This window comes from Parambassis ranga, chromosome 22 (genome assembly GCF_900634625.1).
Source record: "Parambassis ranga chromosome 22, fParRan2.1, whole genome shotgun sequence".
Taxonomy (NCBI): Eukaryota; Metazoa; Chordata; class Actinopteri; family Ambassidae; genus Parambassis; species Parambassis ranga.
The window spans coordinates 18,281,877-18,309,248 of record NC_041042.1 but is presented as its reverse complement, the minus strand read 5'-3'; the positions used below and the strand labels follow the sequence as shown (position 1 = coordinate 18,309,248).

Here is a 27,372-nt window from a genome sequence, read left to right as displayed (position 1 = left end):
AGTATTAAGTTGTTACAGGAATTAAAACAACAAGGGATGGTACGTCATAAACCTTATTGCACAGATGCCATTAATTCACATACATATCTGAGAACTCTATGCTGTTTGACAGAGTAACAGATGCGACTTGAACAAGCTATTGTTGAATAAACTATTCAATAATGAAAACAATCAGCTGAAGATCTTAATTTTCATTTTGTGTATGGTGCACATGCGCTGTGACTCATACACTAAATGTGTTCAAACAATAAAAGCATGTCTGGTCTAAAGTCCACAGAATCAACCTACGTTCTACATGTGATCAGGTACATAGTAATAGGCTTGAAGGTCTGTCCAACTGATACATAGATATATCAGTACACAGTATCTACAGCTCTGTAATTAATGTAGACAATAATAACTAGCTGCCACAGCTGCAGGAGCCACAACCTGGAGTTTAACAACTACCAGGTTTTAACAACAGTGAGTAAGGATGAGCTCTTTGTGGATGTTGTGGTGGCTCTTAAAAGAACCTTTGTGTTTGCTGTGGTGACAGCTCACTTCTTCTTGGGTGCTGCCTTCTTGGCTTTGGGCTTGGCTACCTTCTTTGCGGGGGCCTTCTTCTTGGCAGCGGGGGGCCTTTTTGGGAGCCACCTTCTTGGGACTCTTGGCGGCCTTCTTGGGGCTTTTGGCGGGCTTCTTGGGACTCTTGGCCACTTTCTTGGCCGCTGCGGGCTTCTTGGCCTTCTTGGGGGACTTCTTAGCAGCTGCTGGTTTCTTGGCTGCCGCCTTCTTGGCCGCTGCGGGTTTCTTAGCGGCTGCGGGCTTCTTGGCTTTAGGTGCGGCTTTCTTTACGGGCTTGGCCTTGGTCTCAGCCTTCTTGTTCATCTTGAAAGAGCCGGAGGCCCCGGTCCCCTTGGTCTGGACCAGAGTCCCTTTAGCCACCAGGCTCTTGATGGCGATCTTGACGCGGGAATTGTTCTTCTCCACATCATATCCTCCGGCAGCCAGAGCCTTCTTGAGGGCGGCTGTAGACACGCCGCTCCGCTCCTTGGAAGCGGCCACAGCTTTCACGATGAGCTCGCCGACGCTGGGGCCGGACTTCTTCGGCTTGGAGGCCTTCTTCTTGGGAGCTTTTGCCGGAGGGGCGGCTGGAGCTGGAGCTTCTTCTGCCATGTTTAATCAGTAAGTGTTTGCAGCGCAACCAGAGTCAGAGTACAGTTATGGTGAAGTGAGCGCAGGAGGCGGTACTTGAACACAGCATGAGAACCGTTAAGACTCAATCCAAGCCTGCCTCCTCCGTGCAGGCGGAATGTTTCCACTTGTGTTTTCTGTGCGTGGATAAAAGAGTAAAAACGAGTGTGGGAGCAGCGCTGCAGGCTGACAGTGGAGGAGCTGATAGCGGACAGTGTCTCTTCTTGTTCAGCTCATATTCAGCTCTGATGATCGCTGCACTTTGTTGCTGGAGCCTCCAAAGCTCAGAGACTCGGCGCGCTGCGCAGCGCCTTTTCCCTCTTCTTCCTCTCATAAATGATCACAGATGTATCAGAGCTCCATCAAAAGTTGTTTTCCAGCTGAAACACATGTTAGTTTAGAGACTCAGGGGAAAAACACACATCTGCTGACCGTCACTTTGTCACAAAGTCACGTTGTTGTGGCAGCATCAAACACACTGTGATGACGCTACAGTTCTATCGGAGTTGTTTGCTGTCGTATGCCGCCACTGTTTGTCTTCCACTAATGTTAGAGTGAACTTAAACTGACAGATGAATGACATGCGGTCACTTTAACTGGAAATGGAAACAATTTCATTACTGGATTTTTGCTAAATGTTGGAATACCCAGTCCTCCTGCACACTTTGCATCCAATAGCCTCGCCTCAGTTATTATTTTACTATTTTACTGTATACAGTTGTCATTTACTATATTACTGTATACAGTAAAATAATTCACTTCTTATCTTCTCATATGGTCATGTAACCACTGCGCATTCAAACGGCAGCGGAATCCACAAAAAAGTCCCTAAAGTGAAAGACAGTCGTGCGTAATTACGCACATGGTACAACAGCGCTGCCTCCATCCATGGAAGGAAAAAGTGATCTGTGGACAAATTTAGAAATCACGCTGGTTTTATTTTAAAACAATAAGTTATCATAATGTATTTGTGTATACTGTCTTTGTCATTTGTTATTTTGTGACAATCGGTTAAAACATAAGAGTGAGAACAGAGGAATGCTTGTAATTGCTTCACTTGCAATTACAAGCATTATAAAGCTCAACGCTGACAGTTTTGTGTTTTTTATGGTGAATAATTATTGTAGTACTATATGTACTTTTTGGAGAACATTTTGTTATATTAATTTACTTTTTCATCCCACTCATTGAGTTTTTGTTAATGTTCTTTGGTGTTTACACGGCCGGAGAAGCCGAGCTTGCTACATACAACATCTGCCCCTTTGTTAGACGCACTCAGTAAAGGCTCCTGACATTCAGCCCTGCCTCCTGTCTGTTTGTACACTACATAGCGCAGAGTACCAGACACACCGGGTTACACATGTAAAGAAAAAAAAAAGAGTGGAATGACAGGCCATGTCAGACACTTCTATCTTGATGCACGTGTACTGTTTATTGACAGACAGAACTGTCGGTACCTAGGATTAATTTCGATTTAAAAAAAAAAATCACACTTGAAAGGTATTGTACAACCACCGACAGTAGACTGAGCTGGCTGACAGCACAGCTGTGTACAAGGCCTGCAGCAGACTCTACTAGAAAGCTGAGGTCCTTCAGCGTGTGCAGCAAGATGCTGGAGATCTTTGTGGCCACAGGCCAGGACTGTTTCTCTCTCTCCCGACAGATTTTGCGCAATCCTTTTATTATATAATTGCACATTTATATGTAATGTTTCTATTTTCTGTAAATGTGTTTACAGCGAGGTATGTTTAGTATGCAGAGTGCGTGTATATTGCTACTGCAACAGCGAGGAATAATTAAGATCCTTCTATACTATACTTTTCCTATGGGCATCAATACAACCAACCATAAAACAAGGTCCCTCTTAAAAACGGACTCGCTCTTTACGTGATGTGGGTGGCTCTTAAAAGAGCCGTTGGGTTGTTGTTCAAGCAGCAGCTGTTTACTTGGAGCTGGTGTACTTGGTGACGGCCTTGGTGCCCTCAGACACGGCGTGCTTAGCCAGCTCACCGGGCAGCAGCAGCCTGACCGCGGTCTGGATCCCCTGGAAGTGATGGTGGAGCGCTTGTTGTAGTGAGCCAGACGAGAGGGCCTCGGAGGCGATGCGCTCAAAGATGTCGTTTCACAAGGAGTTCATGATGCTCATGGCCTTGAGGAGATACCGGTATCAGGGTGCACCTGCTTCAAGACTTTGTACACGTAGATGGCGTAGCTTTCCTTCCTGGTCTTTCTCTTCTTCTTGCCTCCTTTGCCGGCGGTCTTGGTCACGGCTTTCTTGGAGCCCTTCTTGGGCGCAGACTTGGCGGGTTCAGGCATGTTTATTATTCGGGATTCTCAACAACGAATGATGTGAGGGCCGACAACGACTTTTCTTATACTGACTGCATGCAAATACTTTTGTGCAGTCCCCTATCTGTGATTGGCTCAGCTGGTGGACTGGTTGGATGTAGGGGGATGGGTGCGTTGCTCTGGCATCAGTTCTGCTGTAGTCAGGTTTCATTTTCCTCAGAAGAAGAAAACCTCTGCAAGAAGCAAAGGTTCTTTACTTTTACCACTAACGTATAATATTAAATCAGTTATCAAATATTTGGTGTTTCATTTGGTTCATTGAGTTCTCCTTTTCTACTTTAGAAAAATGATGATTTATGCAGAAGGTGTTTGTGTGGACACGTCCTTGTCCAGTTCGCTGGTATCATTCAGAATGCATTGTTCCATCAATGCTGTAAGTCATCCTGGTTCAAGAGAGAGGCCTTTAACACAGCCAGAGGAAGACTCATTTCTGTTACAGTCATCCTTCACAGCAGTGTTACTGTATGACACTCAAAACCAGCCTGATGAAAACACAAGCTGGATGAACTCCTTCAACATACGTCTGCATATCATTTGTTATTAGCGGATTTATTCATGGTGTTATTGGTGTTCTACTAGTAGTGGACAAGTGAGGCTTTGGATCTTGTTCCACACTGTCACCGTGACTGCACAGCCGGCCACAGTACAGAAGATATGAATGTACCAGTATGAATGTACAGTGTCTGAGTGACTGTTACAGTTCAGAGTTCAGTAGTTTGATTGAGACAGGCAGGAATGACTTCCTGTGCTCTCAGTGGTGCATCGTGGGAGTCGGAGTCTGTTGCTCAACGAGCTCTGTAGCTGGTCAGCACAGTGTGGAGCGGATGAGAGGGACAGTCCAGTATAATCTTTACTTTGGAAAACATCCATTTTAGTGTTTCACTTCAAATCGCACTGCAGTGCAACTAAAAATTGTTATATTCCTTTTTTCTAGGTCCTTGTGACTTATGACATAACCACTTCACTCGGGATCACAACCCTGTCATTGGGTTTGTTGTCTTGAACCGCGATTACTTAACCCAATTAAAAATCTGGAATGCAATCACATCTGCCATCTAGGGACTGCACACCCACTATTTTTAGGGGCCATTTACAGTCCTTTTAGGAGGAGTTATCTATATATTTAGATTTATAACACAAAATGCCTGGCTAAGTATAATGCTAAAATATATTACTATATACCATGTTAATAACACCTCTCTTTAACCCTTGTATGGTGTTCGGGTCTGTGGGACCCGTTTTCATTATTCATCAATGGAAAAATGATACAACCAATTATTATTTCAAGCTGAGATTCACTGGCCTTGGCTCTTGTAATGAACATATATCAAAACACATTTATATTACATACAGGATGTTCAGGTCTACTGGACCCGGGGCATATAAAATCCCTCTGTCTTCTTTTACCTGTTGTTTGTATGTGTGTTTCTGCCTGTAAGTGTGTGTGTGTGTGAGAGAGAGAGAGAGAGAGAGAGAGATTTGATTCTGCCCCTGCCATTCGCGCACAAGGTTTGACATCGTCGACCTGTCTCACATTTGACCCTCTGTCCAGTCTTTATTTGCTCATTCTCTATCTGCAAATTTTAAGCAGGACACAATAACTATAGCTTTGATAGAACAGATCATGATGGCCAAGATGGCGCTGTTCAGAGGGCCTTGCAATTGATTTTAGAAGTGAGAGAGGCTTTTAATGATGAAGAAGGGGAAGAGTTTCAGAATGTGAGGATCACATTTCTGAATATTCGATATCAACGTTAGGATCAGTAATTACTCGATACTAGCGTGATGAGATCGATATTTCTGTGGAAGTTTCTCTTCTGTACCTTCAGCAACTTTACTCGTATTTACTCGCGGTGCAAACAGCGCTCCTCTCTCAGTCTGCTCAGTGCTCAGGCACAACCACCCCTCCCCCTTCTTCTCCACTCTGCCGGAGCAGACGGAGCTCCTGATTGGCTGTAAAGTGCAGCTAGCATCATGGAGATGGCAGAGAGGAAGAGGAGCGCTGTTTGGAGTTATTTCACAGCTCTGTGCATAGGCTTATATAAGTTATTGTGTGGAGGAGAAACAGGGACTTTTAACTGACAGCAAAACAAACTGAAGCTAAGATAAAACTAATTTTATTTGTTTGTTTGTGTTATCATTAGTCATATGAAAATGAATGCAGAGAATTAGGATCACCCTCTTTATGGGTCAGTGAGGTGGCTCTTAAAAGAGCAATGTGTTCAGCGGGGCTTCAAGTGAACTACTGAACTTGTAGAGTCAGTGCAGTAGAGCTCCTGAATGGAAATGACATAGACGACTGAGGATCTTCATCGACTTTGTGTTCAATGGGGCTGATATGTTGCACCTACAGACTGACGTGGTTACTGTATGTGTTCAGCTTGTGAGGTAAATGAGTTCAATTTCTAATTCATGTATATTTCAAACACAACAATAATTCAGTAAGTATGAAAAACCATGCTTCATTTGTACATTTGTTTTGATTAATTATCATTAATGTTGGATTATGTGCACTGAAGCTTTACCATGCTGGGCATTCAGTATAACATATGTTACACTGATCTAAGCTCTGACAGAGCTTACTGTAAACCTGTATGAATCCACGCACATGATGTTATCTTGATGTTCTTCGGGAAAACAGACTGTTTTAACCAGCTCTCATATTGTAATCTGACCTTTGAAAATAACACATGAGGATAATCAGTCAGGTTTATGTTTGTGAGTCTAAATAAATTTACAAAACTGTTCACCGCTTATGGTAACTTTAAACAAATGTATTATATTTTGACAACAAAAAGCATTAGAGGTCTTTAAATAAATGTATTGCTCAGTTGTGAATAAAGGGCTGAGCTCTATAGTCGAGTGTGAGGTGGCTCTTAAAAGAGCCGTTGTTGTTGTTGTTTGTGGAGCCGCAGACACTTTAAGCTCTCTCTCCGCGGATGCGGCGGGCCAGCTGGATGTCTTTGGGCATGATGGTGACCCTCTTGGCGTGGATGGCGCACAGGTTAGTGTCCTCGAACAGGCCGACCAGGTAAGCCTCGCTGGCCTCCTGCAGAGCCATGACAGCGGAGCTCTGGAAGCGCAGGTCGGTCTTGAAGTCCTGAGCGATCTCTCTGACCAGGCGCTGGAAGGGCAGCTTGCGGATCAGCAGCTCGGTGGATTTCTGGTAGCGACGGATCTCTCTCAGAGCCACGGTACCGGGCCTGTAACGGTGAGGCTTCTTCACGCCACCAGTGGCTGGGGCGCTCTTACGGGCAGCCTTGGTGGCCAGCTGCTTTCTGGGGGCTTTGCCTCCGGTGGATTTACGGGCGGTCTGCTTGGTTCTGGCCATTTCTTCTTTCTCTGAGCAACAGAAAAATATGAAATGAAAGAGAAGACACGCGCCTCTTAAAGTGTGGGCCCGGCTGTGAAGCTGTGACGCTGCTTCAGACCTCCGGATCCTGATTGGTCAGCGGCTCCTCGTGGAGCTCGGCCCGCCTGGAGGAGCGGCCTCGCGCCTGAAGCTGCGCTGCTTATTGGAGAAAAGTCTGTTCAAAACGGCCGCTGAAATAAAGAGCGGCCCCCCTGCTGCTGCTCCGCTGAAACCAGTCCTCTGGTTGGTCTGTGAGGAAGGGCCCCGCGCTCTTGTATATAAAGAAGACTCTCAGCTTCCTCAGACACAGTTTCTCTGAGTTAAGACACCAGAAAACACAATCTGAAAATGAGTGGACGTGGAAAGACCGGTGGCAAAGCCAGAGCTAAGGCCAAGACCCGCTCCTCCCGTGCTGGGCTGCAGTTCCCCGTGGGTCGTGTCCACAGGCTGCTGCGTAAAGGTAACTATGGAGAGCGTGTGGGTGCCGGCGCTCCCGTCTACCTGGCGGCTGTGCTGGAGTACCTGACCGCTGAGGATCCTGGAGCTGGCTGGAAACGCTGCCCGCGACAACAAGAAGACCCGTATCATCCCCCGTCACCTGCAGCTGGCTGTGCGCAACGACGAGGAGCTCAACAAGCTGCTGGGCGGAGTGACCATCGCTCAGGGCGGCGTGCTGCCCAACATCCAGGCCGTGCTGCTGCCCAAGAAGACCGAGAAGCCCGTCAAAGCCAAGTAAATACGGAGACCCCTTGACCCCACAAAGGCTCTTTTAAGAGCCACACACTCTCACGTAAAGAGCTGATGTCCTGGATTTTTACATTTTCAGTTGCTCCTAATGCTTAATAAATCCATATAAAGCATAATCACATTTCTGCCTTTTTAATTTCAGAAATTTAGATTTTTTTTAGTGTTTACAATACATAAGATATAAGACCAAGATGACAGGCTATTGTGAAATATTTATGTATAATCTACACATGCTGACGCTGCAGACGGACTTCTATCGGAGCTGCTTCTCTCGCTGACCTGTTTGAATAAAGTCCATCACTGTTCTCTTAGTATCTCAGCTAATTATAATTTAAACAGGGGGGATCACTTTAAAATGAAGCAGAAGACTGTTTTATAAACAGTTTATTGTTGGTTAAATAATAGCTCTACTTCGGTTCCACACTTCAGACGCGTACTCATCGCAGCTGTTGTTAAATCCTGTTACATACAGTGGTGATAGGTCATGGCTGCTTTTCTAATGTCATGTAATCGCTGTACCTTCCTTGCAGCATCAGACAACAGGGATATCAACAAAGTCTCTACAGCATAGGTTCTCAATGGCGGCCCGCAGAAAAAATGTTGGCGGCCCGCAATGAATTATGTGAATTTGTGTTATGATGTGAATTTTAAATGACCTAAAATGTCCGGAACTCAGCGCGGTAGTAAATTGTTTCACGGGGACGTTTTTAATTGTTGCACCGCTGCTCACGCAGGGATCAGAGCACAGGTATTAGTGGAGTTGTCGGTGAGAATGGACAGGGGACGTTCTGAAGCAGGAACGTGTGTAAAACTCTTCACACGGCTCTTAGCGCACATCGTGCACACACAAACAGGTTTTGGAGACTTTTGGAGACGCTAAACAGCAGCAGAAGCAGCGGTTAAAAGAGGTGAACAAACATGTTTGACAGGAGCAGGACGATATTGCTACTTTTGGTATTTCACGACTTTGCCCGTTTCCTCAAATATCTCCGCTTCATACATGTTCACCTGAACTGCTGCTTCTGCCGACGATTAGCAGCGAAATAGCGGCAAAACCTGTATGTGTGTGTGGCGCTGCGTGCGCTCCGTATGAGCAGTTCTGCACACTCGTTTGTCATGAAGTATGAAAAGTCCGGTCCAAACGGATCTTGCTCTTATTTCTGCCACCTCAGGAACACGAACAGATTTCTCTGTCCTCGTGGAGTATTTAACAGGCTTCTGTCACGTCACTCCGCCTCCTTCATCTGGTCTGCGTTCACTCGAAGCCACGAGTGAAGCTGAGTATAATTTAACTACCCCCCCCCCCCAATTATTTATAATTATTTTTAAAACAAAAAAATGAGCGTTCTTTAATCGTAATTGTGGAAAAACCCTCACGTAATCACGATACTACTGGATAATAAATAATAACCCACAGCCCTGTTGTATTACATGTAATACTAATGTGGATTTTTTTTTTTTTGTACAATTCTCATGACCTGGAACAGGGTAACCACTCTGCAGTAATTCTTCTCACAATCAATGCAGTTAACACGTCATGCATGATGAGAGAAAATACTGTCAAATACTGGAAATATATAACGTTATAATAATATAAAAATACTGTGATCTAGAATTTTGGTCATACCGCCCAGCTCTAATCCCCGGGGATTTTTTGTGCATAACAATGTTTCCCCATATGTGTTTGTTGCACATTACTGGATACAGACCAACAAATGTAAACTGAAGAGATGCAACTGTGTCATTAAATTTAATACACGTGTATTTTTTTTCTTTTTTCTTTTTTTTCATTGGCGGCCCTCAGCTATCAAAATTTGAGAACCCCTGCTCTACAGTAACAGAGAGCTGTGCGTAATGGCGCGGTAACTTTACCCTGACCCAAAAAGTAGCTTTCGGCAAATGTGTGAAATCTGGACACCACTCTTATGAAGACTTTAGATAATTGTTAATATGGAGAACACAACTCTCACGGACATCATCAAGCAGAGTATGAGTGGCAGACAAATACAGGATAGTGAAAGTGTTTCGGGGAAAGTAAATAAAAGTTAAGAAAAGCTTATACAGCTACAAAGAGTCATATATATTCAATAATATAATATAATTCAATATTTATATTCAAATGCAAGGAGTATTACAGCCACCTACAGCATGTGTACATGTTATTTTATGAGGGAAATGTTGGTAATATAGGACACTATCAGATATTGGATTGAAACTGACTTGATTATTGTTTTATGTACTTTAAGATGTATGTTTTGTAGCACTGTTGAGTATAATAAGTCATAGAAATAAATAATTGATACCATGTATGGTTTGTATACTAGTAATTAATTACTCTCACTTTGCACAAAAAATAAGCAAAATAAATAAATAAATAAATACAAATCAGAGAAGCCGCTTGGGAGCAGGCTCAGCCGAAATTCCCATATTAGCTGAAATATTAAAGAGGGTTCTGTTCTTTAAAAGAATTGGTTTATATTAACTGTGTATAATACATATAAAAATACATTACAGGTCTTAAGAGAAGAATCTTTAAAGGCTTTATCAAATATGATATCAAATTCAATATAATATAACATTTCTATGTGTGGGGCCAAAAATTCTGCTCATTCTGTTCAATTTATCAATGAGTGGTCGTCTTTAACATTAATTGTCTTCTGGCCCATCCCTGCCTGTAGAAGAGTCAGCTCTTCTGAGACGTGAGGCGTCTTTTACATACATTTATTTAACAAATACAGAAAAGCATTTTATAGGGTTCAGTCTTTTTTCCATGTCCTGGAAATGATCTATACATCTATATCTAAATCTATACATCTATATCTATATCTATATTGGAATAAAGCATCATCACAGGTGCATTTCAAACTTCTCAGTTACATTAACTGTGTTTTTATTGTCTCCCTGATCTGCTTTATGTGAGTGTATGTTTTTATGTGAGTTGTTGCTTGTGTTTATTGTATTTATTCTTTAAAATGCTGCTACTGCAACTTAATTTCCCCACAGGGATTAATAAAGTTAATCTTAATCTAAATACAAGATTACATGAAGAGATGACAATGTGAGAGAGTGTGGAAATCCACCCAATGTTAGACATTTTTTATTATTCATAGTCATAAAAATGAATAATTAATTAATACGACAAACCTTGCCATGTTCTGCTCCAGTGTATTTTTGTGCACCTCTCCACTTCCTGCATGACCTTGTCCCCCTGTGTGTGGTTCTTGCTAGCAACAACCTACCGAGTTACATTGTACAGTTTTTGAACTAATGATAAAACATCATACTGTTTACCAACAGCCTCTGTTGTTTTACTAACATATGCATTGGTGTTAACACCAGAGGCTCTGGTAGACTCAGCTCTAGCACCCTGGATAGTTCCCACAACTTCGCGGGAGAGACCCAGTCTCTCTAGGCGCTCCCGTTCAGCGGCCAGACCCACAGCCGCTGGCCTATTATGGGATAGCTCCTGATCAGGCGATCAGGAGCTCCACGGCAGTTCCCACGGGTTGCCTGACAACATCTGCTGTAGGCATGGAAACCACGACGCATTCGTGCGCACTGGCGCCACTAAAATAGCCGACAGCTGCTCCACTCTCACTGTGTCCAGAAACTGAGGGATAAGTGTGACTGGAGGAAACGCATATAGAAGCATCCTCGGCCACCTGCGCTCTCCCCAACCTGCTCCAGATTTGCCCGGCCAGATCGGGATGGAGACTCCAATTCCCGGAACGTGTTCAGTACACCTGGGACGTACACCGCTCTGATAGAGAGAAGGTGTGTGTGCAACACTGACATCCTCATTCACACCCTGAATATTGTAACTCATATCACCCCCGTCCTTCCCACAGGATATTTTTGAGCATATCATAGTTATATATAATGCAAATGCATAATCAACTGACCAACCAATCAATATAAACTACACTCATCACAAATTAAGACCACTATGTCACGGAGAAGCTTTGAATTAACACATACTCGACACCAATACTGACAATAACGTCCAATAACGCTTCATTTGCACCTCACTAGTTTATCATCACATAAATATTACACACACGTGTAATAAAGGCAGAGATAACGACAGAAGCGTTAGTCGGGGGTATAAATAAATATTAATATATACACACAATACATATTGTAGAATTCAGCTCTTCATTGACAGAGTGTGTGGTCCTTAAAAGGACCTTTGTTTCGTTTTGTTGGATCTGTCACAGTTTAACCGCCGAAGCCGTACAGAGTGCGTCCCTGCCTCTTCAGAGCATACACCACATCCATGGCGGTCACAGTCTTCCTCTTGGCGTGCTCGGTGTAGGTGACGGCGTCACGGATCACGTTCTCCAGGAAGACCTTCAACACACCGCGGGTCTCCTCGTAGATCAGACCAGAGATACGCTTCACTCCGCCACGGCGAGCCAGGCGGCGGATAGCGGGCTTGGTGATTCCCTGGATGTTATCACGGAGGACTTTACGGTGACGCTTGGCGCCTCCCTTACCGAGTCCCTTTCCTCCTTTACCACGTCCACTCATGTTTGTTGTTGAATTGTTTTCTCGACAGTGAGGAAAGACGCGCACTCACTGGAATTTACTTTGTTACTGAGGACGTGATGGGAGACAGAGGCGGAGTTTTCCACTGTGATGTCTTCCACGACTCAACGCCACCATCTGGACAATAGTAGAAAGTATTTGAGTGGATTACAGTTTTTTTCTGATTGCTTAAACACTAACAATGATTCTTATAGCACAATTTCTAAAACTATTAATAGTTATAGCAAAATCACTCACTGAGTTTGCAAAACTAAAAGCAAAAACAATGCTTTACACTCAGTTTGCACTTTTGTAACACACAATTTGCAATTGTATAAATATAATCCACTTCGGAATGGGTTAGTACAGTTCCCTCACACTAAGTGTTGTAGGTGTACCTTACCCTAATGCATAAAAAAAGAGGGGACGAGTCATGAAAATGTTTGAGATCTGTAAAAAGAACATCTTAAATGCAGTTTTTACAGTGACTCTAATCTCTTTCGTAAGTGAAACTGTGTTCCCTTTAGATTGTTGTTCTGACTACTGTTTAATACCGACTGGCTAAACAAACAAAAAAAAGAAAAGGCCAACAGTGTAACTATTGTGTTGCAGTTAAAGACAAGTAGAAACTCTTTTTGCCACAAAGCATGAGCCTAAATGAGCAGTGCCATCAGAGGACGCTGTGAAGCAGAAATAGAGCTTCAGCAGGCGGGACAGCTCTGACCAGGACTTTATCTGCAAGATGGAAGAGGTGAAGAAGACAAAGACTTTTAAAACGTTCTGTGAAGACTCTTCTGGAAGTGTAATTTACATTTTAGCTTTGCAGTGTGCTGGGATACAGGGCTGAGCATCTCACTGGTCCACATGGTGTTGGTCTCAGGTTTGGAGACAGGAGGTCTGGATCCTGTTGTGGCTGCCTGGCCAACAACGGACTGAAACACAACAATAAATCTTACATCACTTCACTGTAATGTAAATTTAATGTAATTCCTTCTTTTTTCAATGAAATTAAACAATGCCCTCTGTCTCAATCAGAGCATGTTGTGTCATCATGTCCTAAGTGAGGTACCATTCTACAGCCTCAAAGTCAATAACATCAGAGCATGAGACGGGCACATGACGGACTAAGACCGAACACACACAGTGTGTGTGTGCATGCCCCCTGAGAGTCACTTCACTACACCTTTAACCTGCTCATAAGTATTAAGTTGTTACAGGAATTAAAACAACAAGGGATGGTACGTCATAAACCTTATTGCACAGATGCCATTAATTCACATACATATCTGAGAACTCTATGCTGTTTGACAGAGTAACAGATGCGACTTGAACAAGCTATTGTTGAATAAACTATTCAATAATGAAACAATCAGCTGAAGATCTTAATTTTCATTTTGTGTATGGTGCACATGCGCTGTGACTCATACACTAAATGTGTTCAAACAATAAAAGCATGTCTGGTCTAAAGTCCACAGAATCAACCTACGTTCTACATGTGATCAGGTACATAGTAATAGGCTTGAAGGTCTGTCCAACTGATACATAGATATATCAGTACACAGTATCTACAGCTCTGTAATTAATGTAGACAATAATAACTAGCTGCCACAGCTGCAGGAGCCACAACCTGGAGTTTAACAACTACCAGGTTTTAACAACAGTGAGTAAGGATGAGCTCTTTGTGGATGTTGTGGTGGCTCTTAAAAGAACCTTTGTGTTTGCTGTGGTGACAGCTCACTTCTTCTTGGGTGCTGCCTTCTTGGCTTTGGGCTTGGCTACCTTCTTTGCGGGGGCCTTCTTCTTGGCAGCGGGGGCCTTTTTGGGAGCCACCTTCTTGGGACTCTTGGCGGCCTTCTTGGGGCTTTTGGCGGGCTTCTTGGGACTCTTGGCCACTTTCTTGGCCGCTGCGGGCTTCTTGGCCTTCTTGGGGGACTTCTTAGCAGCTGCTGGTTTCTTGGCTGCCGCCTTCTTGGCCGCTGCGGGTTTCTTAGCGGCTGCGGGCTTCTTGGCTTTAGGTGCGGCTTTCTTTACGGGCTTGGCCTTGGTCTCAGCCTTCTTGTTCATCTTGAAAGAGCCGGAGGCCCCGGTCCCCTTGGTCTGGACCAGAGTCCCTTTAGCCACCAGGCTCTTGATGGCGATCTTGACGCGGGAATTGTTCTTCTCCACATCATATCCTCCGGCAGCCAGAGCCTTCTTGAGGGCGGCTGTAGACACGCCGCTCCGCTCCTTGGAAGCGGCCACAGCTTTCACGATGAGCTCGCCGACGCTGGGGCCGGACTTCTTCAGCTTGGAGGCCTTCTTCTTGGGAGCTTTTGCCGGAGGGGCGGCTGGAGCTGGAGCTTCTTCTGCCATGTTTAATCAGTAAGTGTTTGCAGCCCAACCAGAGTCAGAGTACAGTTATGGTGAAGTGAGCGCAGGAGGCGGTACTTGAACACAGCATGAGAACCGTTAAGACTCAATCCAAGCCTGCCTCCTCCGTGCAGGCGGAATGTTTCCACTTGTGTTTTCTGTGCGTGGATAAAAGAGTAAAAACGAGTGTGGGAGCAGCGCTGCAGGCTGACAGTGGAGGAGCTGATAGCGGACAGTGTCTCTTCTTGTTCAGCTCATGTTCAGCTCTGATGATCGCTGCACTTTGTTGCTGGAGCCTCCAAAGCTCAGAGACTCGGCGCGCTGCGCAGCGCCTTTTCCCTCTTCTTCCTCTCATAAATGATCACAGATGTATCAGAGCTCCATCAAAAGTTGTTTTCCAGCTGAAACACATGTTAGTTTAGAGACTCAGGGGAAAAACACACATCTGCTGACCGTCACTTTGTCACAAAGTCACGTTGTTGTGGCAGCATCAAACACACTGTGATGACGCTACAGTTCTATCGGAGTTGTTTGCTGTCGTATGCCGCCACTGTTTGTCTTCCACTAATGTTAGAGTGAACTTAAACTGACAGATGAATGACATGCGGTCACTTTAACTGGAAATGGAAACAATTTCATTACTGGATTTTTGCTAAATGTTGGAATACCCAGTCCTCCTGCACACTTTGCATCCAATAGCCTCGCCTCAGTTATTATTTTACTATTTTACTGTATACAGTTGTCATTTTACTATATTACTGTATACAGTAAAATAATTCACTTCTTATCTTCTCATATGGTCATGTAACCACTGCGCATTCAAACGGCAGCGGAATCCACAAAAAAGTCCCTAAAGTGAAAGACAGTCGTGCGTAATTACGCACATGGTACAACAGCGCTGCCTCCATCCCATGGAAGGAAAAAGTGATCTGTGGACAAATTTAGAAATCACGCTGGTTTTATTTTAAAACAATAAGTTATCATAATGTATTTGTGTATACTGTCTTTGTCATTTGTTATTTTGTGACAATCGGTTAAAACATAAGAGTGAGAACAGAGGAATGCTTGTAATTGCTTCACTTGCAATTACAAGCATTATAAAGCTCAACGCTGACAGTTTTGTGTTTTTTATGGTGAATAATTATTGTAGTACTATATGTACTTTTTGGAGAACATTTTGTTATATTAATTTACTTTTTCATCCCACTCATTGAGTTTTTGTTAATGTTCTTTGGTGTTTACACGGCCGGAGAAGCCGAGCTTGCTACATACAACATCTGCCCCTTTGTTAGACGCACTCAGTAAAGGCTCCTGACATTCAGCCCTGCCTCCTGTCTGTTTGTACACTACATAGCGCAGAGTACCAGACACACCGGGTTACACATGTAAAGAAAAAAAAAGAGAAACAAAGCAGCATTATATGGAATGACAGGCCATGTCAGACACTTCTATCTTGATGCACGTGTACTGTTTATTGACAGACAGAACTGTCGGTACCTAGGATTAATTTCGATTTAAAAAAAAAAAATCACACTTGAAAGGTATTGTACAACCACCGACAGTAGACTGAGCTGGCTGACAGCACAGCTGTGTACAAGGCCTGCAGCAGACTCTACTAGAAAGCTGAGGTCCTTCAGCGTGTGCAGCAAGATGCTGGAGATCTTTGTGGCCACAGGCCAGGACTGTTTCTCTCTCTCCCGACAGATTTTGCGCAATCCTTTTATTATATAATTGCACATTTATATTTAATGTTTCTATTTTCTGTAAATGTGTTTACAGCGAGGTATGTTTAGTATGCAGAGTGCGTGTATATTGCTACTGCAACAGCGAGGAATAATTAAGATCCTTCTATACTATACTTTTCCTATGGGCATCAATACAACCAACCATAAAACAAGGTCCCTCTTAAAAACGGACTCGCTCTTTACGTGATGTGGGTGGCTCTTAAAAGAGCCGTTGGGTTGTTGTTCAAGCAGCAGCTGTTTACTTGGAGCTGGTGTACTTGGTGACGGCCTTGGTGCCCTCAGACACGGCGTGCTTAGCCAGCTCACCGGGCAGCAGCAGCCTGACCGCGGTCTGGATCTCCCTGGAAGTGATGGTGGAGCGCTTGTTGTAGTGAGCCAGACGAGAGGCCTCGGAGGCGATGCGCTCAAAGATGTCGTTCACAAAGGAGTTCATGATGCTCATGGCCTTGGAGGAGATACCGGTATCAGGGTGCACCTGCTTCAAGACTTTGTACACGTAGATGGCGTAGCTCTCCTTCCTGGTTTTTCTCTTCTTCTTGCCTCCTTTGCCGGCGGTCTTGGTCACGGCTTTCTTGGAGCCCTTCTTGGGCGCAGACTTGGCGGGTTCAGGCATGTTGATTACTCGGGATTTCTCAACAACGAATGAATGTGAGGGCCGACAACGACTTTTCTTATACAGACTGCATGCAAATACTTTTGTGCAGTCCCCTGTCTGTGATTGGCTCAGCTTGTGACTGGTTGGATGTAGGGGGATGGGTGCGTTGCTCTGGCATCAGTTCTGCTGTAGTCAGGTTTCATTTTCCTCAGAAGAAGAAAACCTCTGCAAGAAGCAAACGTGCTTTACTTTTACCACTAACGTATAATATTAAATCAGTTATCAAATATTTGTGTTTCATTTGGTTCATTGAGTTCTCCTTTTCTACTTTAGAAAATGATGATTTATGCAGAAGGTGTTTGTGTGGACACGTCCTTGTCCAGTTCACTGGTATCATTCAGAATGCATTGTTCCATCAATGCTGTAAGTCATCCTGGTACAAGAGAGAGGCCTTTAAAACAGCCAGAGGAAGACTCGTTTCTGTTACAGTCATCCTTCACAGCAGTGTTACTGTATGACACTCAAAACCAGCCTGATGAAAACACAAGCTGGATGAACTCCTTCAACATACGTCTGCATATCATTTGTTATTAGCGGATTTATTCATGGTGTTATTGGTGTTTCTACTAGTAGTGGACAAGTGAGGCTTTGGATCTTGTTCCACACTGTCACGTGACTGCACAGCCGGCCACAGTACAGAAGATATGAATGTACCAGTATGAATGTACAGTGTCTGAGTGACTGACAGTTCAGAGTTCAGTAGTTTGATTGAGACAGGCAGGAATGACTTCCTGTGTTTCTCAGTGGTGCATCGTGGGAGTCGGAGTCTGTTGCTCAACGAGCTTCTGTAGCTGGTAAGCACAGTGTGGAGCGGATGAGACGGACAGTCCAGTATAATCTTTATTTTGGAAAACATCCATTTTAGTGTTTCACTTCAAATCGCACTGCAGTGCAACTAAAAATTGTTATATTCCTTTTTTCTAGGTCCTTGTGACTTATGACATAACCACTTCACTCGGGATCACAACCCTGTCATTGGGTTTGTTGTCTTGAACCGCGATTACTTAACCCAATTAAAATTCTGGAATGCAATCACATCTGCCATCTAGGGACTGCACACCCACTATTTTTAGGGGCCATTTACAGTCCTTTTAGGAGGAGTTATCTATATATTTAGATTTATAACACAAAATGCCTGGCTAAGTATAATGCTAAAATATATTACTATATGCCATGTTAATAACACCTCTCTTTAACCCTTGTATGGTGTTCGGGTCTGTGGGACCCGTTTTCATTATTCATCAATGGAAAAATGATACAACCAATTATTATTTCAAGCTGAGATTCACTGGCCTTGGCTCTTGTAATGAACATATATCAAAACACATTTTCAATAACCACACACTGTATGGGTATACAGTGTGTGGTTATTGAAAATGTGTTTTGATATATACACATTTATATTACATACAGGATGTTCAGGTCTACTGGACCCGGGGCATATAGAATCCCTCTGTCTTCTTTTACCTGTTGTTTGTATGTGTGTTTCTGCCTGTAAGTGTGTGTGTGTGTGTGAGAGAGAGAGAGAGAGAGAGAGAGATTTGATTCTGCCCCTGCCATTCGCGCACAAGGTTTGACATCGTCGACCTGTCTCACATTTGACCCTCTGTCCAGTCTTTATTTGCTCATTCTCTATCTGCAAATTTTAAGCAGGACACAATAACTATAGCTTTGATAGAACAGATCATGATGGCCAAGATGGCGCTGTTCAGAGGGCCTTGCAATTGATTTTAGAAGTGAGAGAGGCTTTTAATGATGAAGAAGGGGAAGAGTTTCAGAATGTGAGGATCACATTTCTGAATATTCGATATCAACGTTAGGATCAGTAATTACTCGATACTAGCGTGATGAGATCGATATTTCTGTGGAAGTTTCTCTTCTATACCTTCAGCAACTTTACTCGTATTTACTCGCGGTGCAAACAGCGCTCCTCTCTCAGTCTGCTCAGTGCGCAGGCGCACTCCGCCCCTCCCCCTCCTTCTCCACTCTGCCGGAGCAGACGGAGCTCCTGATTGGCTGTAAAGTGCAGCTAGCATCATGGAGATGGCAGAGAGGAAGAGGAGCGCTGTTTGGAGTTATTTCACAGCTCTGTGCATAGGCTTATATAAGTTATTGTGTGGAGGAGAAACAGGGACTTTTAACTGACAGCAAAAAAAACTGAAGCTAAGATAAAACTAATTTTATTTGTTTGTTTGTGTTATCATTAGTCATATGAAAATGAATGCAGAGAATTAGGATCACCCTCTTTATGGGTCAGTGAGGTGGCTCTTAAAAGAGCAATGTGTTCAGCGGGGCTTCAAGTGAACTACTGAACTTGTAGAGTCAGTGCAGTAGAGCTCCTGAATGGAAATGACATAGACGACTGAGGATCTTCATCGACTTTGTGTTCAATGGGGCTGATATGTTGCACCTACAGACTGACGTGGTTACTGTATGTGTTCAGCTTGTGAGGTAAATGAGTTCAATTTCTAATTCATGTATATTTCAAACACAACAATAATTCAGTAAGTATGAAAAACCATGCTTCATTTGTACATTTGTTTTGATTAATTATCATTAATGTTGGATTATGTGCACTGAAGCTTTACCATGCTGGGCATTCAGTATAACATATGTTACACTGATCTAAGCTCTGACAGAGCTTACTGTAAACCTGTATGAATCCACGCACATGATATTATCTTGATGTTCTTCGGGAAAACAGACTGTTTTAACCAGCTCTCCTATTGTAATCTGACCTTTGAAAATAACACATGAGGATAATCAGTCAGGTTTATGTTTGTGAGTCTAAATAAATTTACAAAACTGTTCACCGCTTATGGTAACTTTAAACAAATGTATTATATTTTGACAACAAAAAGCATTAGAGGTCTTTAAATAAATGTATTGCTCAGTTGTGAATAAAGGGCTGAGCTCTATAGTCGAGTGTGAGGTGGCTCTTAAAAGAGCCGTTGTTGTTGTTTGTGGAGCCGCAGACACTTTAAGCTCTCTCTCCGCGGATGCGGCGGGCCAGCTGGATGTCTTTGGGCATGATGGTGACCCTCTTGGCGTGGATGGCGCACAGGTTAGTGTCCTCGAACAGGCCGACCAGGTAAGCCTCGCTGGCCTCCTGCAGAGCCATGACAGCGGAGCTCTGGAAGCGCAGGTCGGTCTTGAAGTCCTGAGCGATCTCTCTGACCAGGCGCTGGAAGGGCAGCTTGCGGATCAGCAGCTCGGTGGATTTCTGGTAGCGACGGATCTCTCTCAGAGCCACGGTACCGGGCCTATAACGGTGAGGCTTCTTCACGCCACCAGTGGCCGGGGCGCTCTTACGGGCAGCCTTGGTGGCCAGCTGCTTTCTAGGGGCTTTGCCTCCGGTGGATTTACGGGCGGTCTGCTTGGTTCTGGCCATTTCTTCTTTCTCTGAGCAACAGAAAAATATGAAATGAAAGAGAAGACACGCGCCTCTTAAAGTGTGGGCCCGGCTGTGAAGCTGTGACGCTGCTTCAGACCTCCGGATCCTGATTGGTCAGCGGCTCCTCGTGGAGCTCGGCCCGCCTGGAGGAGCGGCCTCGCGCCTGAAGCTGCGCTGCTTATTGGAGAAAAGTCTGTTCAAAACGGCCGCTGAAATAAAGAGCGCCCCCCCTGCTGCTGCTCCGCTGAAACCAGTCCTCTGGTTGGTCTGTGAGGAAGGGCCCCGCGCTCTTGTATATAAAGAAGACTCTCAGCTTCCTCAGACACAGTTTCTCTGAGTTAAGACACCAGAAAACACAATCTGAAAATGAGTGGACGTGGAAAGACCGGTGGCAAAGCCAGAGCTAAGGCCAAGACCCGCTCCTCCCGTGCTGGGCTGCAGTTCCCCGTGGGTCGTGTCCACAGGCTGCTGCGTAAAGGTAACTATGGAGAGCGTGTGGGTGCCGGCGCTCCCGTCTACTTGGCGGCTGTGCTGGAGTACCTGACCGCTGAGATCCTGGAGCTGGCTGGAAACGCTGCCCGCGACAACAAGAAGACCCGTATCATCCCCCGTCACCTGCAGCTGGCTGTGCGCAACGACGAGGAGCTCAACAAGCTGCTGGGCGGAGTGACCATCGCTCAGGGCGGCGTGCTGCCCAACATCCAGGCCGTGCTGCTGCCCAAGAAGACCGAGAAGCCCGTCAAAGCCAAGTAAACACGGAGACCCCTTGACCCCACAAAGGCTCTTTTAAGAGCCACACACTCTCACGTAAAGAGCTGATGTCCTGGATTTTTACATTTTCAGTTGCTCCTAATGCTTAATAAATCCATATAAAGCATAATCACATTTCTGCCTTTTTAATTTCAGAAATTTAGATATTTTTTTAGTGTTTACAATACATAAGATATAAGACCAAGATGACAGGCTATTGTGAAATATTTATGTATAATCTACACATGCTGACGCTGCAGACGGACTTCTATCGGAGCTGCTTCTCTCGCTGACCTGTTTGAATAAAGTCCATCACTGTTCTCTTAGTATCTCAGCTAATTATAATTTAAACAGGGGGGATCACTTTAAAATGAAGCAGAAGACTGTTTTATAAACAGTTTATTGTTGGTTAAATAATAGCTCTACTTCGGTTCCACACTTCAGACGCGTACTCATCGCAGCTGTTGTTAAATCCTGTTACATACAGTGGTGATAGGTCATGGCTGCTTTTCTAATGTCATGTAATCGCTGTACCTTCCTTGCAGCATCAGACAACAGGGATATCAACAAAGTCTCTACAGCATAGGTTCTCAATGGCGGCCCGCAGAAAAAATGTTGGCGGCCCGCAATGAATTATGTGAATTTGTGTTATGATGTGAATTTTAAATGACCTAAAATGTCCGGAAGTCAGCGCGGTAGTAAATTGTTTCACGGGGACGTTTTTAATTGTTGCACCGCTGCTCACGCAGGGATCAGAGCACAGGTATTAGTGGAGTTGTCGGTGAGAATGGACAGGGGACGTTCTGAAGCAGGAACGTGTGTAAAACTCTTCACACGGCTCTTAGCGCACATCGTGCACACACAAACAGGTTTTGGAGACTTTTGGAGACGCTAAACAGCAGCAGAAGCAGCGGTTAAAAGAGGTGAACAAACATGTTTGACAGGAGCAGGACGATATTGCTACTTTTGGTATTTCACGACTTTGCCCGTTTCCTCAAATATCTCCGCTTCATACATGTTCACCTGAACTGCTGCTTCTGCCGACGATTAGCAGCGAAATAGCGGCAAAACCTGTATGTGTGTGTGGCGCTGCGTGCGCTCCGTATGAGCAGTTCTGCACCCTGTTTCTAATGAAGTATGAAAAGTCCGGTCCAAACGGATCTTGCTCTTATTTCTGCCACCTCAGGAACACGAACAGATTTCTCTGTCCTCGTGGAGTATTTAACAGGCTTCTGTCACGTCACTCCGCCTCCTTCATCTGGTCTGCGTTCACTCGAAGCCACGAGTGAAGCTGAGTATAATTTAACTACCCCCCCCTCCCCAATTATTTATAATTATTTTTAAAACAAAAAAATGAGCGTTCTTTAATCGTAATTGTGGAAAAACCCTCACGTAATCACGATACTACTGGATAATAAATAATAACCCACAGCCCTGTTGTATTACATGTAATACTAATGTGGATTTTTTTTTTTTTTTGTACAATTCTCATGACCTGGAACAGGGTAACCACTCTGCAGTAATTCTTCTCACAATCAATGCAGTTAACACGTCATGCATGATGAGAGAAAATACTGTCAAATACTGGAAATATATAACGTTATAATAATATAAAAATACTGTGATCTAGAATTTTGGTCATACCGCCCAGCTCTAATCCCCGGGGATTTTTTGTGCATAACAATGTTTCCCCATATGTGTTTGTTGCACATTACTGGATACAGACCAACAAATGTAAACTGAAGAGATGCAACTGTGTCATTAAATTTAATACACGTGTATTTTTTTTCTTTTTTCTTTTTTTTCATTGGCGGCCCTCAGCTATCAAAATTTGAGAACCCCTGCTCTACAGTAACAGAGAGCTGTGCGTAATGGCGCGGTAACTTTACCCTGACCCAAAAAGTAGCTGTCGGCAAATGTGTGAAATCTGGACACCACTCTTATGAAGACTTTAGATAATTGTTAATATGGAGAACACAACTCTCACGGACATCTATCATCAAGCAGAGTATGAGTGGCAGACAAATACAGGATAGTGAAAGTGTTTCGGGGAAAGTAAATAAAAGTTAAGAAAAGCTTATACAGCTACAAAGAGTCATATATATTCAATAATATAATATAATTCAATATTTATATTCAAATGCAAGGAGTATTACAGCCACCTACAGCATGTGTACATGTTATTTTATGAGGGAAATGTTGGTAATATAGGACACCATCAGATATTGGATTGAAACTGACTTGATTATTGTTTTTGTACTTTAAGATGTATGTTTTGTAGCACTGTTGAGTATAATAAGTCATAGAAATAAATAATTGATACCATGTATGGTTTGTATACTAGTAATTAATTACTCTCACTTTGCACAAAAAATAAGCAAAATAAATAAATAAATAAATACAAATCAGAGAAGCCGCTTGGGAGCAGGCTCAGCCGAAATTCCCATATTAGCTGAAATATTAAAGAGGGTTCTGTTCTTTAAAAGAATTGGTTTATATTAACTGTGTATAATACATATAAAAATACATTACAGGTCTTAAGAGAAGAATCTTTAAAGGCTTTATCAAATATGATATCAAATTCAATATAATATAACATTTCTATGTGTGGGGCCAAAAATTCTGCTCATTCTGTTCAATTTATCAATGAGTGGTCGTCTTTAACATTAATTGTCTTCTGGCCCATCCCTGCCTGTAGAAGAGTCAGCTCTTCTGAGACGTGAGGCGTCTTTACATACATTTATTTAACAAATACAGAAAAGCATTTTATAGGGTTCAGTCTTTTTTCCATGTCCTGGAAATGATCTATACATCTATATCTAAATCTATACATCTATATCTATATCTATATTGGAATAAAGCATCATCACAGGTGCATTTCAAACTTCTCAGTTACATTAACTGTGTTTTTATTGTCTCCCTGATCTGCTTTATGTGAGTGTATGTTTTATGTGAGTTGTTGCTTGTGTTTATTGTATTTATTCTTTAAAATGCTGCTACTGCAACTTAATTTCCCCACAGGGATTAATAAAGTTAATCTTAATCTAAATACAAGATTACATGAAGAGATGACAATGTGAGAGAGTGTGGAAATCCACCCAATGTTAGACATTTTTTATTATTCATAGTCATAAAAATGAATAATTAATTAATACGACAAACCTTGCCATGTTCTGCTCCAGTGTATTTTTGTGCACCTCTCCACTTCCTGCATGACCTTGTCCCCCTGTGTGTGGTTCTTGCTAGCAACAACCTACCGAGTTACATTGTACAGTTTTTGAACTAATGATAAAACATCATACTGTTTACCAACAGCCTCTGTTGTTTTACTAACATATGCATTGGTGTTAACACCCCCCCCCCCCCCCCCCAATGCAGTCTTGGTGCTTTTGCCTTTAGAGGCAGAAAGGCAAAGAGTAGATGGGTGGGTGAATCGATCTAAGTATCAATAGTATCGATACCAAAGTTGGGATCAGTATTTACTCGATAGTAGCGTGATGAGATCGATATTTCTGTGTAAGTTTCTCTTGTTTACGTTCAGCACATCACTTGTATTTACTCGTGGCTTCTGTGCTGGACAGAGAAGATGAGATGTCCTCTCCTCATCAGAACTGTGAGGAGGAGGGGAAAAACCATCCAACGTTATCACCCTGGATCTGAAAGAGCTAGTGATGCTCTTAGGTATAAAAGTCTGAGGAGCAAAGGAGCGGGACACAGGCCTGTGTCTCCGCACTCCCTTCAAAAAACGCTTTGTTAAAGGATGGCTAAAAACTGTTCTGTCACCAAAACCGTCAGGACAGGCAGACACCGCAGCCGCGTAGGCTTTAATTAAAAAGCAGAGGAGAAAAGACAACACAAGAGGCAGGGGGCAGCTGGTGGGATCCACACTCCTGTCAATGCACCACTGCTGGAAAGCAGACCATTTAGCAGAGTAAGAGGCTCTGGTAGACTCAGCTCTAGCACCCTGGATAGTTCCCACAACTTCGCGGGAGAGACCCAGTCTCTCTAGGCGCTCCCGTTCAGCGGCCAGACCCACAGCCGCTGGCCTATTATGGGATAGCTCCTGATCAGGCGATCAGGAGCTCCACGGCAGTTCCCACGGGTTGCCTGACAACATCTGCTGTAGGCATGGAAACCACGACGCATTCGTGCGCACTGGCGCCACTAAAATAGCCGACAGCTGCTCCACTCTCACTGTGTCCAGAAACTGAGGGATAAGTGTGACTGGAGGAAACGCATATAGAAGCATCCTCGGCCACCTGCGCTCTCCCCAACCTGCTCCAGATTTGCCCGGCCAGATCGGGATGGAGACTCCAATTCCCGGAACGTGTTCAGTACACCTGGGACGTACACCGCTCTGATAGAGAGAAGGTGTGTGTGCAACACTGACATCCTCATTCACACCCTGAATATTGTAACTCATATCACCCCCGTCCTTCCCACAGGATATTTTTGAGCATATCATAGTTATATATAATGCAAATGCATAATCAACTGACCAACCAATCAATATAAACTACACTCATCACAAATTAAGACCACTATGTCACGGAGAAGCTTTGAATTAACACATACTCGACACCAATACTGACAATAACGTCCAATAACGCTTCATTTGCACCTCACTAGTTTATCATCACATAAATATTACACACACGTGTAATAAAGGCAGAGATAACGACAGAAGCGTTAGTCGGGGGTATAAATAAATATTAATATATACACACAATACATATTGTAGAATTCAGCTCTTCATTGACAGAGTGTGTGGTCCTTAAAAGGACCTTTGTTTCGTTTTGTTGGATCTGTCACAGTTTAACCGCCGAAGCCGTACAGAGTGCGTCCCTGCCTCTTCAGAGCATACACCACATCCATGGCGGTCACAGTCTTCCTCTTGGCGTGCTCGGTGTAGGTGACGGCGTCACGGATCACGTTCTCCAGGAAGACCTTCAACACACCGCGGGTCTCCTCGTAGATCAGACCAGAGATACGCTTCACTCCGCCACGGCGAGCCAGGCGGCGGATAGCGGGCTTGGTGATTCCCTGGATGTTATCACGGAGGACTTTACGGTGACGCTTGGCGCCTCCCTTACCGAGTCCCTTTCCTCCTTTACCACGTCCACTCATGTTTGTTGTTGAATTGTTTTCTCGACAGTGAGGAAAGACGCGCACTCACTGGAATTTACTTTGTTACTGAGGACGTGATGGGAGACAGAGGCGGAGTTTTCCACTGTGATGTCTTCCACGACTCAACGCCACCATCTGGACAATAGTAGAAAGTATTTGAGTGGATTACAGTTTTTTCTGATTGCTTAAACACTAACAATGATTCTTATAGCACAATTTCTAAAACTATTAATAGTTATAGCAAAATCACTCACTGAGTTTGCAAAACTAAAAGCAAAAACAATGCTTTACACTCAGTTTGCACTTTTGTAACACACAATTTGCAATTGTATAAATATAATCCACTTCGGAATGGGTTAGTACAGTTCCCTCACACTAAGTGTTGTAGGTGTACCTTACCCTAATGCATAAAAAAAGAGGGGACGAGTCATGAAAATGTTTGAGATCTGTAAAAAGAACATCTTAAATGCAGTTTTTACAGTGACTCTAATCTCTTTCGTAAGTGAAACTGTGTTCCCTTTAGATTGTTGTTCTGACTACTGTTTAATACCGACTGGCTAAACAAACAAAAAAAAAGAAAAGGCCAACAGTGTAACTATTGTGTTGCAGTTAAAGACAAGTAGAAACTCTTTTTGCCACAAAGCATGAGCCTAAATGAGCAGTGCCATCAGAGACGCTGTGAAGCAGAAATAGAGCTTCAGCAGGCGGGACAGCTCTGACCAGGACTTTATCTGCAAGATGGAAGAGGTGAAGAAGACAAAGACTTTTAAAACGTTCTGTGAAGACTCTTCTGGAAGTGTAATTTACATTTTAGCTTTGCAGTGTGCTGGGATACAGGGCTGAGCATCTCACTGGTCCACATGGTGTTGGTCTCAGGTTTGGAGACAGGAGGTCTGGATCCTGTTGTGGCTGCCTGGCCAACAACGGACTGAAACACAACAATAAATCTTACATCACTTCACTGTAATGTAAATTTAATGTAAATTCCTTCTTTTTTCAATGAAATTAAACAATGCCCTCTGTCTCAATCAGAGCATGTTGTGTCATCATGTCCTAAGTGAGGTACCATTCTACAGCCTCAAAGTCAATAACATCAGAGCATGAGACGGGCACATGACGGACTAAGACCGAACACACACAGTGTGTGTGTGCATGCCCCCTGAGAGTCACTTCACTACACCTTTAACCTGCTCATAAGTATTAA

The 27,372-nt window shown here is 43.7% G+C and overlaps 7 protein-coding genes and 2 pseudogenes across 8 annotated transcripts; 2 read left to right on the top strand and 7 right to left on the bottom strand.

Moving 5' to 3' along the window:
* Window positions 1-452: 452 nt before the first annotated feature.
* Window positions 453-1,174, bottom strand: LOC114427399 (histone H1-like; annotated as a pseudogene).
* Window positions 1,175-3,094: 1,920 nt separating this feature from the next.
* Window positions 3,095-3,489, bottom strand: LOC114427439 (histone H2B 1/2-like; annotated as a pseudogene).
* Window positions 3,490-6,442: 2,953 nt separating this feature from the next.
* Window positions 6,443-6,856, bottom strand: LOC114427075 (histone H3). Its single transcript, XM_028394825.1, has one exon. It carries the CDS (start codon window positions 6,851-6,853, stop codon window positions 6,443-6,445), a length of 411 nt encoding a protein of 136 aa, XP_028250626.1. The 5' UTR covers window positions 6,854-6,856.
* A 347-nt stretch (window positions 6,857-7,203) lies between these two features.
* On the top strand, window positions 7,204-7,610 carry LOC114427072 (histone H2A-like). The gene is given in 2 exon segments (XM_028394823.1): window positions 7,204-7,408; window positions 7,410-7,610. Coding segments are annotated over 2 exon segments (387 nt in total). The 5' UTR covers window positions 7,204-7,222.
* Window positions 7,611-11,426: 3,816 nt separating this feature from the next.
* Window positions 11,427-20,288, bottom strand: LOC114427071 (histone H3-like). Its single transcript, XM_028394822.1, has 2 exons — window positions 19,945-20,288; window positions 11,427-12,152 (listed from the first exon to the last, which is right to left on the bottom strand). Exons 1-2 carry the CDS (start codon window positions 20,286-20,288, stop codon window positions 11,840-11,842), a joined length of 657 nt encoding a protein of 218 aa, XP_028250623.1. The 3' UTR covers window positions 11,427-11,839.
* On the bottom strand, window positions 12,118-14,512 carry LOC114427070 (histone H1-like). Of its 2 annotated transcripts, none has more exons than XM_028394821.1 (3): window positions 13,928-14,512; window positions 12,960-13,080; window positions 12,118-12,286 (listed from the first exon to the last, which is right to left on the bottom strand). In XM_028394821.1, the coding sequence occupies exons 1-3, from the start codon at window positions 14,498-14,500 to the stop codon at window positions 12,207-12,209; spliced, it is 774 nt and encodes a 257-aa protein (XP_028250622.1). In that variant the 5' UTR covers window positions 14,501-14,512; the 3' UTR covers window positions 12,118-12,206. The 2 variants fall into 2 exon arrangements, with proteins under 2 accessions (XP_028250622.1, XP_028250621.1); XM_028394820.1 differs by having other exon boundaries at window positions 12,199-12,286; window positions 13,887-14,500.
* Window positions 16,460-16,855, bottom strand: LOC114427073 (histone H2B 1/2). Its single transcript, XM_028394824.1, has one exon. It carries the CDS (start codon window positions 16,853-16,855, stop codon window positions 16,481-16,483), a length of 375 nt encoding a protein of 124 aa, XP_028250625.1. The 3' UTR covers window positions 16,460-16,480.
* A 350-nt stretch (window positions 20,289-20,638) lies between the features above and the next one.
* LOC114427628 (histone H2A) lies at window positions 20,639-21,051 on the top strand. The gene has a single exon (XM_028395796.1). The coding sequence runs from the start codon at window positions 20,658-20,660 to the stop codon at window positions 21,042-21,044; it is 387 nt and encodes a 128-aa protein (XP_028251597.1). The 5' UTR covers window positions 20,639-20,657; the 3' UTR covers window positions 21,045-21,051.
* A 4,392-nt stretch (window positions 21,052-25,443) lies between these two features.
* On the bottom strand, window positions 25,444-27,097 carry LOC114427054 (histone H4). The gene is made up of 2 exons (XM_028394787.1): window positions 26,976-27,097; window positions 25,444-26,303 (listed from the first exon to the last, which is right to left on the bottom strand). The coding sequence occupies exon 2, from the start codon at window positions 26,166-26,168 to the stop codon at window positions 25,857-25,859; it is 312 nt and encodes a 103-aa protein (XP_028250588.1). The 5' UTR covers window positions 26,169-26,303; window positions 26,976-27,097; the 3' UTR covers window positions 25,444-25,856.
* Window positions 27,098-27,372: the final 275 nt, after the last annotated feature.

Bases quoted from the DNA above. Each gene is read 5' to 3' on its own strand.
- LOC114427073 (XM_028394824.1), bottom strand. From the start codon at position 16,855: ATGCCTGAACCCGCCAAGTCTGCGCCCAAGAAGGGCTCCAAGAAAGCC.
- LOC114427075 (XM_028394825.1), bottom strand. From the start codon at position 6,853: ATGGCCAGAACCAAGCAGACCGCCCGTAAATCCACCGGAGGCAAAGCC.
- LOC114427628 (XM_028395796.1), top strand. From the start codon at position 20,658: ATGAGTGGACGTGGAAAGACCGGTGGCAAAGCCAGAGCTAAGGCCAAG.
- LOC114427054 (XM_028394787.1), bottom strand. From the start codon at position 26,168: ATGAGTGGACGTGGTAAAGGAGGAAAGGGACTCGGTAAGGGAGGCGCC.
- LOC114427070 (XM_028394821.1), bottom strand. From the start codon at position 14,500: ATGGCAGAAGAAGCTCCAGCTCCAGCCGCCCCTCCGGCAAAAGCTCCC. The intron at 13,081-13,927 runs GTAGCCAAGCCC...GTTGTGTTTCAG, and splicing joins AGAAGGCCCCCGCAAAGAAG to TCCGTTGTTGGCCAGGCAGC. The intron at 12,287-12,959 runs GTAAATTACACT...ACTATTGTCCAG, and splicing joins GCACACTGCAAAGCTAAAAT to ATGGTGGCGTTGAGTCGTGG.
- LOC114427071 (XM_028394822.1), bottom strand. From the start codon at position 20,288: ATGGCCAGAACCAAGCAGACCGCCCGTAAATCCACCGGAGGCAAAGCC. The intron at 12,153-19,944 runs CAAGAGGGTCAC...TTCAACAACAAA, and splicing joins AACCTGTGCGCCATCCACGC to CATGAGTGGACGTGGTAAAG.